The sequence below is a fragment of the Mirounga angustirostris genome, unplaced genomic scaffold (assembly GCF_029215605.1).
Source record: "Mirounga angustirostris isolate CCGP_5_RB_7025 unplaced genomic scaffold, mMirAng1.0.hap1 SCAF_12, whole genome shotgun sequence".
Classification (NCBI taxonomy): domain Eukaryota; kingdom Metazoa; phylum Chordata; class Mammalia; order Carnivora; family Phocidae; genus Mirounga; species Mirounga angustirostris.
The window spans coordinates 27,293,606-27,305,957 of NW_026991720.1; the positions used below are offsets into that span (position 1 = coordinate 27,293,606).

The 12,352-nt window shown below is 40.6% G+C and overlaps 1 protein-coding gene across 1 annotated transcript in view; it reads right to left on the reverse strand.

Moving 5' to 3' along the window:
- Nucleotides 1-1,000: 1,000 nt before the first annotated feature.
- The window catches only part of ASB15 (ankyrin repeat and SOCS box containing 15), a 30,488-nt gene continuing 19,136 nt past the window's right edge, over nucleotides 1,001-12,352 (reverse strand). Inside the window, exons 7-11 of the mRNA XM_045864326.2 lie at nucleotides 11,451-11,696; nucleotides 9,157-9,328; nucleotides 6,947-7,517; nucleotides 6,274-6,427; nucleotides 1,001-1,183 (exon numbers count right to left, since the gene is read on the reverse strand). Coding sequence (XP_045720282.1) covers nucleotides 1,011-1,183; nucleotides 6,274-6,427; nucleotides 6,947-7,517; nucleotides 9,157-9,328; nucleotides 11,451-11,696 — 1,316 coding nt within the window. The 3' untranslated portion in view covers nucleotides 1,001-1,010. The remainder of the gene's footprint in view (nucleotides 1,184-6,273; nucleotides 6,428-6,946; nucleotides 7,518-9,156; nucleotides 9,329-11,450; nucleotides 11,697-12,352) is intronic.

Consider the following 12,352-nt stretch of genomic DNA (forward strand, 5'->3'; position numbering starts at 1 on the left):
TACCTTTGTGTTTAAAAGTCCATTAGAGGGGCGCCTGGGTGGCTCAGTCGGTTAAGCATCTGCCTTTGGCTCAGGTCGTGATCTTGGGGTCCTGGGATCGAGCCCCACATCGGGCTCTCTGCTCAGTGGAGAGTCTGCTTCTCCCTCTCCCTGTGACTCTCCTCCCTGCTTGTGCTCTCTCTCTCTGTCTCAAATAAATAAATAAAATCTTTAGAAAAAAACCAAAAGTCCATTAGAACACTTGTTTACATAGGATGAGAGAAAGAGTCAAACTTCTGATATAAATTGTCTAGCCAATAGCATACAGTTAGTTACTGAAACCATAGATGTGGATGACATTTCTCCCAGAGAACATAGCATAAGAAGAAAACAGGGCTTAAGACATCCTAACGGGTTGGCAGGAGATAAGCAACACAGAAAGAAGCCAGAGACAAGAGCGCTCAGTAGGGGAGGTGAGCCAAGAGAGCAAGGTGTCCTGAAAACAAAGGGACACCATTTCAAGGAGGGAGCAGACAGCAGTGCCAGATGCGCAGGATTCAGCTGAAAGGACTAAGAATGCTCATTGAAATTAGCAAGAAGGCAATTATTAAAGACCTTGAGAAAGGCAGTGGAGGGAGCCCAAGCCCGAGGACCGTGTGTGCATCTGCAGGCTGGAAGGAGCTCCGTGTGGGTATAAAAGAAAGGAAAGAGCCAGCAACTGGCTGGAGATGGGGGTTTGAGAAAGTGGTTCATTGTTTTATAAATGCAGGAGAGATGGATAATTTGAAGACTTGTTGGAAGTGAAGATAATTATTAGAAATTCACATACAAAATATTGACCAGCTTTAAAAACATCACAATGTAAAGTCTTTAAAGATGTAAAATATGGTGTCCTGATAAGAACACACGATCGTTATAAAATTGTTAATGGATTTAAATACACTTAAGGATGTAAAATGATTCCAAGAAATTCTGAATGAACCCCATTTTAAAATATTTTTTAAATCACATTTAAAATATTATCTTTTAAATCACGGCAATTTTAGCTCTTGTCCATAGAGATCATACTCTTTAAATAATATATATCTTTGGATGGTTGGTGGTAGAGAGAGCTTCTTCATTGAGGCTGGCTGGCGGAGTCGCTGGAGTCCCATAAGCCTTCGAATTTTTAACCGACACAAATGCTTTAATGAGCAAGGATTCTCTAAAATGTTGGGAAAAAATAAGCAAAAAGTAAAAACAATATTAGTAGATTAACCTGTAAGATACAGACTGTTTTAGAATAACATTAATAGTGTCATTCTGAAAAACAGGTATGTACCCATTAGCAACTAGCGATTTTAAAAGAAATTCAAAGTGTAATTAAGCATCCCAGACCCCTCCTCCAGAATGCAGTCTCCATGAAGACAAGCATTTAGCTTCTTCCAGTGTCAGGAAGAGCCTGGCTCATGGTGGGTGTTCAGCCAGGATATGTTAAATGAATGAATGGAATTGACTTAAGAAAGCAAATGCTCTCCTATTTATGTTTTAGAATTGAGTACTATAGAGTTTTATTTATTTACTTCCTCTCTCGTCTACCAATCTTTCTAATGCATAATTAATTATCCAGGAAACGCGATAGAAATGATTCAATCTTAGGTTTGTTTCAGTGTCTGACACCAAACATTTTATATTAAAAAAAAATCTAACGTTATTTAAATATTTGATATTAGTCTTTATTCTCAACTCTTACTTTATCTATATTACAACACTGACATATTATCCCAGCAGTATGAGCTAGTGAAAAACTGCTTGGCACTTTGTAACCACTCAATAATATGAACTATCACTCAATTCAGTAATAAAAGACATCACATTTCCATTGCCTTTGTGATTATAAACAAATTATCTTCTTAAAAAATTAGAACAATGGGGTGCCTGGGTGGCTCAGTCGTTAAGCGTCTGCCTTCAGCTCAGGTCATGATCCCAGGGTCCTGGGATCGAGTCCCACATTGGGCTCCCTGCTCAGCAGGAAGCCTGCTTCTCCCTCTCCCGCTCCCCCTGCTTGTGTTCCCTCTCTCGCTAACTCTCTCTCTGTCAAATAAATAAATAAAATCTTAAAAAAAAAAAATGTTTTTCAAAAACTATGGAGGCAAAATTATTGTTACTGAAATAGGCAAAATAAGCCCATCTTTTTTAAAAAAATTACATTTTATTTTCTTCTTTAACAAATATATGGCTTTACATATGTCTGGACGAATCCTGACATCCAGTGGTTAATCACACTCACAGCATTCAACTGACTTCCACTCCAGTTGCATTAATGGATGACTGAAACAATATCACAACTTCCTGGTCTTCTTCTTCCTTAGATCGCCTTTCTACAGTTATCAGAATTGGTTATTCTTTTGTAATAAAAACACATGGACAATTGATTACCAGTTAGAAGCAAACTCTGTTCTGCCTATGACAGGAAGCACAGTGCTGTTGGAGAGAGTGGTTTGAAGTAAGATAGACAAGGGTTCAAATCTTTGCTTTGTTGTTTTCTAGGTCTGTAACTTTGGGTAATTTACGTATTTAAGACTTCTGGGTTGTTGGGTTTTTTTTTTTTCCTCTTATAATCTCCAAAATGTTTTAACCTTTTTATTGCAAAATAAAATATAAAGTAATGGGGCGCCTGGGTGGCTCAGTCGTTAAGCGTCTGCCTTCGCTCAGGTCATGATCCCAGGATTCTGGGATCGAGTCCCGCATCGGGCTCCCTGCTCGGTGGGAAGCCTACTTCTCCCTCTCCCACTCCCCCTGCTTATGTTCCCTCTCTCGCTGTGTCTTTCTCTGTCAAATAAATAAATAAAATCTTTAAATATATATATATAAAGTAACTACATACATGCATAGCTTCATGAATTATTATTATTAGTGATTATGAGATGAAGACCTTTAATCACCTGCCAGGCCATGAATAGAAGAATTTCCCCAGTCATCCAAGAATTCCCTCCATAATCCATTGCAATTTTCATTCCTTCCTCCCCTATAAGTTACCACTATTCGGACTTTTATGGTCATCTCTATTTTTTATTTATTTTTTTAAGATTTTGTTTTTTTAAAAGTGATCTCTACACCCAATACGGGGCTCAAACTTACAAGAGTTTGATCGAGATCGAGAGTTGCATGCTCTACTGACTGAGCCAGGCCAGCACCCCGGGTAATCACTTCCTTTAGAACTCCAACATCTAAGTGTTCTATCCCTATGCGATTGTATTGACAATATATATATATTTTTTAATCTGTTAGGACCTTTAAGTCTCTTAATCCACAGGTTCTTTTCTCCATCCCTTTCTCTTTCCTTCAATTCATCTTTGAAGAACCAAAAAGCCCTGCATTTTCCCACAGCCTAAATTTTGCTGATTGATTGCCTTTTCATGGTGCAGCTCCATGTTTCACTGCCATTTCTATTTCTCACAAACTGATGGCTGGATCCAGAGACTTGAGCAGACTCAGGTTTGATCTCTTTGGCAAAACTATAGCTGGTGCTATGTTCTTTCATCAGGGGCCACATAATGAGATATTAGGAGCAGCTGATGCTCAATGATTATGTCCATTAGTTGACTGGGGGCTGCAAAGTGGTGACATCTTTTTCTTTTTCATTTATTATTTGGAATACTTTTATAAAGAGACGTCTTTGCTCATCTAATCTTTGGTTACTAGTGGCACAAATCATACAGGTAAGGCAGAATAAAGGCTCAAATCTTTTCCTTTATCAATTTTCAAGATAATGAATTGATTTTCTTATTCTCTAGAGCAGACTGATTTTTTAAATATCATATTTAAGCATATTTAGTTGGTTTCAATTCACTAAAATAATTACCCTTTGAAAGCTGAATTGTCCCATCTTTGGCCAGTAGGAGCTTCTTCAAGTTGGCTCCTAAATTCTATTGGCATGCTCTGGTAGACAGTTTCTTTGCAATGGAGAATGACAGATATTCCAGGCTCATCTTGCACATTCCTTCCTGAGACCTGAAATCATGCTTTCTTTTTTTTTTTACTAGGAAATGGTCATTGAAGACCACAGTCTGGGGATGTTCATCGCTGCTCAGTTTGCCATTATTTCTAAGACTTTACTGTAGACAGACAGACATACCCAGGTAAAATAGCTTGAGTTCATATTGATATTTCCAATTCAAGTTCAGGACTACAAGATTTTTCTTTAACCTATTACATCTGTATTTCCTTTCTTCCACACTGACAATCCTTTGTATTCTCAAGGATACAAAGAATAATAGAGTTAGAATATCCCACAATCACTCACTTACTGAATGCCTCTCATTCTCAGATAACAATATTAATATGATGCCACCACCATATAATTTGGTATCTTTAAAAAATGTTTTTGTGTGTGCTCTCCCCATTTTAAAATATTTGTGTCATATGCACATTATCTGACCATGCAACCCTACATATGGTATCTCCTCCCTTTTAGCTCACACTTGGTCTTGGTCTTCTGTCTAATGCTCAGTACTAGTCCTTATGTCATTACTTCTCCAGTTATTTTGGTTTGTCTGAAGCTCATTTTCTAGTGGATTCTTCAGAAGGCAATCAGAGAAACAATATTGTCTGAGGGAATCTGATTTTTTCCCTCATAAGTCAGTTGTTCTTTTTGCCTACATGATCAAAGGACATATTAATTTGTAATTTGTAGCTTTGCCTTTTCTTTTTATCACAGATTTTTTTTGTAATATAGGTTTTTGTATTTGTTTTGTTTCCTCAATTTGGTTTTCCTTTTTAAGGAATCCTGTTGTTCATTTCTTCACTCTTTATTGCCTGTCTTCAATGTCTGGCACTGTCTTTCAAATCCTTTGATCTATTCCTTCATTTCTATTTTATTTAAACGTTTTTCTTCCATTTCAGCTTCTGTTTCTCTGAAGATATTATCTATTGCATTATTAGTTCTTGCTTTCATTCTAGTTCAGTCTTTAAATTTGAAATTATTTTTTTCTTTTTATTTCTAATTCTTCCCTCAGTTCTGTTACCTCATTTCTGAATTTTTGTAATTCTGAACTTGTATTTTTTCATATCTTGGATCATCTTCCTTATGCCGTTTAGCTTGTTTTGAAATGAAATTTTTAGTTTTCATCTGTTCTAAGGATATGCTTTTCTGGTGTGCTTTCTGGTCTGTGGGGATGTTATTCTGTTCCTCTTTCTTTATTTTCTTATAATAAATTTATATGAGACTTGACTGTGATAATTTTCTGTTGCTCATTTTGATGTGACGTTAGTTGTCCTCAAGTTTTAGAAGGATACTTGGTCCAAGACAGCTCTTCTGACTTTACAGAACTCCCTATTCTGTTATCTTCTAGTAATGATCCAAAATAGTGGCTTGCTGCCTGAAGTTGCCTTGTTCTCTTTGCTGCCTCTCCTTTTATGTGGACTTTCTCATGACTCTGTCCTATGGTTTCGATTTTATTCCCATTGCGGGCCGTGGCTCAGAAAGGGAGCCTTGACAGGTCAGCTTCAAGATTTTATAGGGTCCAGGGGCTCCTGGCTGGCTCAGTCAGTAGAGCACGCGACTCTTGATCTTGGGATGATCGTAAGTTCAAGCACCACGTTGGGGATAAAGCTTACTTAATAAAAAAATAAAATAAAGATTGGTTCCCAAATATTAGTGAGCTTCAGAATCACTTAACATCTTAAAAAAAAAAAAAAAGAAGAAGAAGAATTTATAGGGCCCAGATTGTTTTGTAATTGCCTTCAGCCTTAGTTTTGTATTTATAGTATGAATCACTTTTATGACTATAACTGAACTTTAAACTAGAGAATAGAAAATGGCCTGCCTATAAGACAAACTTTTGTTAAGAATTTGTCAATAAACACCCGAGAGAGAGCATATCAAAAAGGATAACTCTAATTCATTCCATTCACTCATTTACTCAGTGTTTATTATTTACTACTCACTAGGTATCATGCAAAGCCTTGAGAATACAAAAATAAACAAAATAGATGCCTGTTCACATGGAGACTACAGTCCAGGTATCTTAGGGTATTATAAGAGTAACCTTTTAAAAAGTGAATTCTAGCCAAAATGGTAATATAGTTTTAGTGTAGTACTCATTACACAATTAAAGAGTTGGAAAGTATCAAGAAAAGCAAAAAATTAGCATCTTATATCAGAGGAAGTACTAAGGATGATTTAAAAACCCAGATAATTATGAAAATGAAGTAGCACTGAAAAAGTAACAATGATGACATTGAGAGATTTCACCTATATACATTCTTCAGGAAAAAAAATTCAAAGGCAAACCCCTTTTTTTTTTTTTTTACCTAGTATTTGACGGATTTCTGGCCATTCTCTCTGTACTTCTAATGCAGACTTCAGCTTAGCACACAGAGGAATATAATCCATGTAATCGATTAACACACGAATAACGCTGCCTACCAAGTGTTTCATCCAAGGAACTGTAATAAACTCACAGAACTGAGAGAATTGATAAAATTTAATTTAGTAATACATTTATTATACTATGTACATAAGCACTCAATTTTGTTATGAAAAATTACTGTCTTTGTCTTTTTACAGAAAATAAAGTACCCTCCTTGTAATGAACGAAAAAGAAAAATAAATTGCTTGTATCTGTGAAACTATGAGCCCTGAAGCTATATGCAGGACTCTGCTGTTATTGTAGTCAACATAACCTGGAAGAATCGTGTTTCTTTCCATGATTCTTCTTTCCATGTTTCCATACCCAATATTCCACCAAAGAAGCATAAATTATTAATTGCATATATTTTCACATGCTTCCACATTCAGTTTCCAGCTCAAGAAAAAGAAGAAATCTTGTTTGCCTAGTTTTATGCTTATATCCCCATATTATTGCCAACCCAAATTCAAGAATAAGAAAAATATGAGAGTTGATTTTTCTTTTCTTGTAACGTCCCTAAATGAGCAAATGTTAGGATGCTGACCCAACAGGAAGAAGAAAAGGATGTAACTCACCGGGTTATCTTTTATTACACAAGATGTCCACCCCGGTAGTACCTCTTCTTCTATCTCTGACCACACAAATGAATTTCCAAAGATGTTCCCATGCATGCACTCAAAGCACATCTCCACTTGGTAGCCATTATTCAGCAACAGGCGCAGCATCACCTCGTCATTTAGGGCATATTGAATGGCACTGGGGAAACGCGTGTCATTCACGTGCATAAAATAACAATTGACGTTAGCTCCGTGGGAGAGAAGCAGCCGGACAATTTCATGGTTATTGGCCCTCACTGCCACAAGCAGACAGTTGAGGGGGTCTAGGTTTGGGTCTGCACCTGCAGCCAGGAGGACTTCTGTGCACTGGATGTCATTGTTAGAAACGGCAAAATACAGCGCCGTCTTCCGTTCGTCATCATAGCTCCCAGAAATGTGGTCCGCGAGCGGGGCGTTGACATCAAAGCCACTTTCAATGAGCAGTTGGAGGCACTGCACGTTTTGTCCATCTGCTGCGGAGTGGACTGGTGTTAGCCCGCTTTTCTGGATTGCATTTTTGGATGTTACTGGGATAAGATACTTCAGCGCACTAAAAAAAAAAAAAAAAAAGTCAAATACCCTCATGGCCTGAAGAAAATGAAGAATTTAAATAAACCAGCTTCCTCACCAGACAAGTGAATGCAGGTTGTTTACTTTCTTTTATTTTCTCTAGATAACCTCGTACAAAAACATGTAATATTTAACCTTTGTCCATTGGCTGACTACTTAGTTTAGTATAATCTAGTTTTGTTTTTAGTTTCCCATTCTAAATATTCCCGGGGAACATGCTGGAGGTCCTATATTTGGTCCTAGAATTGTGGTTCCTCAGGAACCCTCCCCGTCTTCCAGTCCTTTTCGGAACAACATGATACTTATAAACAACCAAAGCTATTTAGTGGAAAAAATATAAAAGAAAGATAGGAGCATCTGATGCCATAGAAGAATGCTTCATAATCTTGACCATGAGAATCATGGAGTCACAGGAAGTGACCTTGGACATTGCTCAATCCAACCCCTCATTTAACAGAGGGGCAACAGGAAGTCTGCAGGGGTGAAATGACTTGTCCAAGGTCACACAGTTGGATGTGGAGCAAGGACGAGGGTTTAGGCCTTTTGAATTCTCATTCCTCACTTCTCTTTCACTGCTTCCTGAGTAGTCTATGTTTCAGGAGTGGCCACGCACGTCCTGCCTGCTTCCATAAACTTGCAATTGAATTACCAGCCACAAAAAAGAGTATTATTCCATCAATCTTTATCAGTCCAATGGGGATAACTAACTACAGCTTATGTTTCTAAGAACCTGTGATAAACAGTTGTGAATTTCACACTTGACCGAATAACTAGACACACACGAGAGCCACAGGCAAGGAAAACTTGATCTCTTGTGCCTAATTCAGAGCTACCATGTGTGAATTTATGAACGCTGGGAGTAAATCCAGATAAACTTTAACAACATGTCACTTAGCGTCAATTATGTGTCATTGGCCACTTAGCCAATGTGGCCACTGCAAATGAGAAAGCCTAATGATTTCAAAGTTTTTAAACTTATAAAATATATTTAATTGCCTAAAGCTGTCCTCTTACGGTGGGTAGCTTAATATAGTGATTATAGACTTCAACTGATGCGTTGATTGTGGCACATACTGTGATTTAAAAATCTATCCAACTTTTTTTTTTTTTTTTGAATAAAGAAACCTGAACTTATAGCGAAACTTTTCTAGTCAAGGATAAATTTGACATCATATCATAATATCTGTAGGTATTAGTAAAAATGGGAGTAATACTGGTAATATTGTCACAAGATCCTTTGCCAAAGGCAAAAGTTTTAGAAACCCTGTAGCCTTTTGTTAAACACATTGAAAAACAAAACAAAACAAAACAAAACAAAACAGAAAGGCGTATTTGGGTGGCTTGTGAAGAATGTTCGGTTGTAACTTACTTTTTTCTGAAAGAAAAATTTTTTATTATAAAAGTAGTATAAGGAATGTTCCCCGGACCAGGGCAGTTAGGAATAACACGTGAAATTTCATGAGGTAGGTGAGAATAAAAAGAAAGGGAAAAAATCAAACCAATATTTATACTGTCTTTTTCTTTTCAGATTTTGGGAAGTATTATATAGACAGACTTGAGACTATATACAATTTTGTACTTTTCAACTGAAAACGATCATCTTACGGTTTGTTACTCACAGGTAGTGTCCCTCGTAGGCAGCTCGGTGTATTGGAAGATGGCCTGCTCTGTTGGGTACATTTCCACTTGCTCCGTATTCCAGCAGGAGGGAAATGCAGTCGGGATTGCCGCCTCCTGCTGCCTCGAACAACACTGACGCCCCATCATCCGCCAGAGCAAACACATCACCACCTGGCGATATAAAACATATGCCATAGCGATAACTGGAGTTATCATGAAATCGTCAAGATAGTCCCCTTAAAAACAACCTGTTGTTTTCGTTTCTGGCTAGGACTTAAAAATATAGGATTAAGGACGTCTGTGTTCTCGGTTATTTTCAATAAACAATTATGCGTGCATGTTTTGTTTTATTAGCGAATCTTTGCATCACAACAATGTCTGAGAAATCAACAAGTCAGTTTACGCTGTAGACAAATGCTCCCAGGGAAAGGGGTAGTTAGCTTTTCAAATTTTTTTTTTAAGATTTTATTTATTTATTTGACAGAGAGAGAGGTCGAGAGAGGGAATGCAAGCAGGGGGAGCGGGAGAGGGAGAAGCAGACTCCCCACTGAGCAGGGAGCCGGACGTGGGGCTCGATCCCAGGACCTGAGCCGAAGGCAAACGCTTAACCGACTGAGCCGCCCAGGTGCCCCAGCTTTTCAAATTAAACGACAACGTTAACCCTCTCTTTCGTTTCAACAACTGCCCTCTAGGTGCTGTGTGTGACCCAGCAGAAGGTCCTAAAATGAATAGATACGACTTCCTGAAGCAGCTCACAGGGGAAATGAAACAAAATATCAAAGAACACAAACCGTGCGACATTCATGTGACATCAAGACTAAGTAGGAGTCATGATGTAGAAGGAGGGCTGCGTTTGAATTCTGGCTCTGCCGCGACTGGGAGAGCCCGGGCAAGCTACTTTTACGAATATCCATCTCCTCGTCTGTAAACTAGAGTGATGCTGCTTATTTCATAGGGCTCAGATGACAATTAAATGGGGTTGCATGGCGGGGGACTGCCAAAATGTTAGTCTTTTCTCCATAGAGGATCCTTGAGGGAGCATGTGGTGCTAGCCTTTATTTACACATGGGGAAACTGAGGACCGGAAGTTGTAACAAGGCTAGGGTTGGACCGCAGGGAGGTGGTAGAAGCCAGTTGAAGAATTTGGCCTCTTAATTCTCGATTCAGCCCTTGGAGGGCTCAAAGGAGGGCTCAAAGGAGGGCAAGGTCACAACCTGTGGGAGAATCAAGAAAGGCTTTAGGGGGGAGGTGTCTCGAGAGAGCGAGTTCTGTCGGCGAATATTCCAGATGAGGGGAAGGGCCTGGCGCAAGCGCAGACGGAGGGAATGCGGGTATAATACCCAGAATCCTGCTGGGGTCGTGCAGCCGGGGTACAGGACACACGTTGAGAGCAGTGAGGGACAGACCCGGCAAAACAGTTCGGGATGATGCAGTGGGGCCCTGCGCGTGACTCAGAGGCAGTGGGGAGCTGCTGAGCGTTTCCCGAGTACACCGTTGGGCTCGAGCCCCCGCAGCTGGCCTTCGGGGAGAACAGCCGAGTTGCAGCACGTCCCCTGGATCCTCTGACGCGGAGCCCGGCAGCCCGGAAACGGGCCGAACGGTTGGGAAACACGTGGTCCAGGGAAGACGTGAGGAGCCCGCCCGGGATGCAAACCAACGGCGCTGTCCCGGTGCCAACAGGTGGGAGACACCCGCGGGACTGGGCGGTTGACTGCATTTGGAAAGGAAGGCGATGGAGGGCGCAGAAGTCAGCCTGGGCCTTCCGTCTTGGTTGAGAGCGATTCTGTTGTCGAAAGTGTGAAAGAAGGGACGCCTGGGTGGCTCCGTCGGTTGGGCATCTGCCTTCGGCTCAGGTCATGATCCCAGGGTCCTGGGATCGAGTCCCGCATCGGACTCCCTGCTCCGCGGAGAGCCTGCTTCTCCCTCTGCCTCTCTCTCTCTATCTCTCATGAATAAATAAATAAAATCTTTAAAAAAAAAAATGTCTAAAAGTGTGAAAGAAGAGAAGTCCGCTTCGAGAAGCTCACCAAGTGTGAGGCCCTGGCGAGCCGTGTGTGCGAGGCCGGCCGCCGCTGGAGAGCGCAGCCGGGCCGACCGTGCAGACGTGCAGGCCGGGACGGAGAGGGTGTCCCTGAGTCGCGGAGGAGGCGCTTTCCGGGGGCTCCGGGGGAGCCGGGTACAAAAGCCTGATGCCCAGTTACACCCGGGAGAGGAAGGGGAGCCAAGGAGGGCTGGAGAACAGGAAAGGGAGAGACGGGGACTCATCCAGAACGTGCGATTCCTTTGCACGTACCTCTGTGGATGAGGTGTTCCAGCACATCGCAGTGACCGTGCTCGGCAGCAACACCGAGCGGTGTGACGCCAAATCCGTCTCTCAGGTGCATGTCGCCTCCGTGGGTCAGCAGCAGGGTTATGATGTCGTTGCGGCCCTGTTTGGCCGCTTCGTGCATTGCCGACCATCGCTTGACGCAGGGCTGGTCAAGGTTGGTGTTGTGTTTAAGCAGAGTGAACACCATGTCATAGGAGCCCTTTTTCACAGCTGGAAGGTGATTTTAAAAAAGAATATCAACGTAGGCATATGAACCTGGATCCTTCAGATGGTATGAAGCGAATTATGACGTTTATTATGAAAGTAGATATTTACTATTCCCTTTTCTTCTACAGGAGGATATTGTCGTTTCCATTCCCCTCTATTTCTCATACCCAAGATGATGTTGCCTTCTCTTTAAGACCCTGGCCTGAGGCGGGGTAAGAGATTCATGGAATACAGGGCTCTTCCCTATAATAGGATGTTGTGTATACTCTTTCTAAACTTTAGAAAATGAAAGTAAATGAAATGAAAATAGCCTCCACTATGGGGTTGTATAAATTAAATAATGTATGGAAATGCTCAGTGTATACTAGGAGCGCAATAAATTATAACCGTTATTAATCTAATTTCATCACTTCTAGGATCCTGGGGCTACATGTGTAAATAATGTTCATCAAGCCCCCTCCCCACCCCCAGGAAAGATTTTTTTGTTTTCCTCCACCAAACAAAGCATCGAGTATTAAATGAACTTCTCTTTTCTGTGATCTTAATGGCAGGTTAGCAATGAGAATGTTTTTAGGTTTTTTTTTTAAGATTTTAAAAATTTATTTATTTGGCAGAGAGACACAGAGAGGGAACACAAGCAGGGGGAGAGGGAGAAGCAG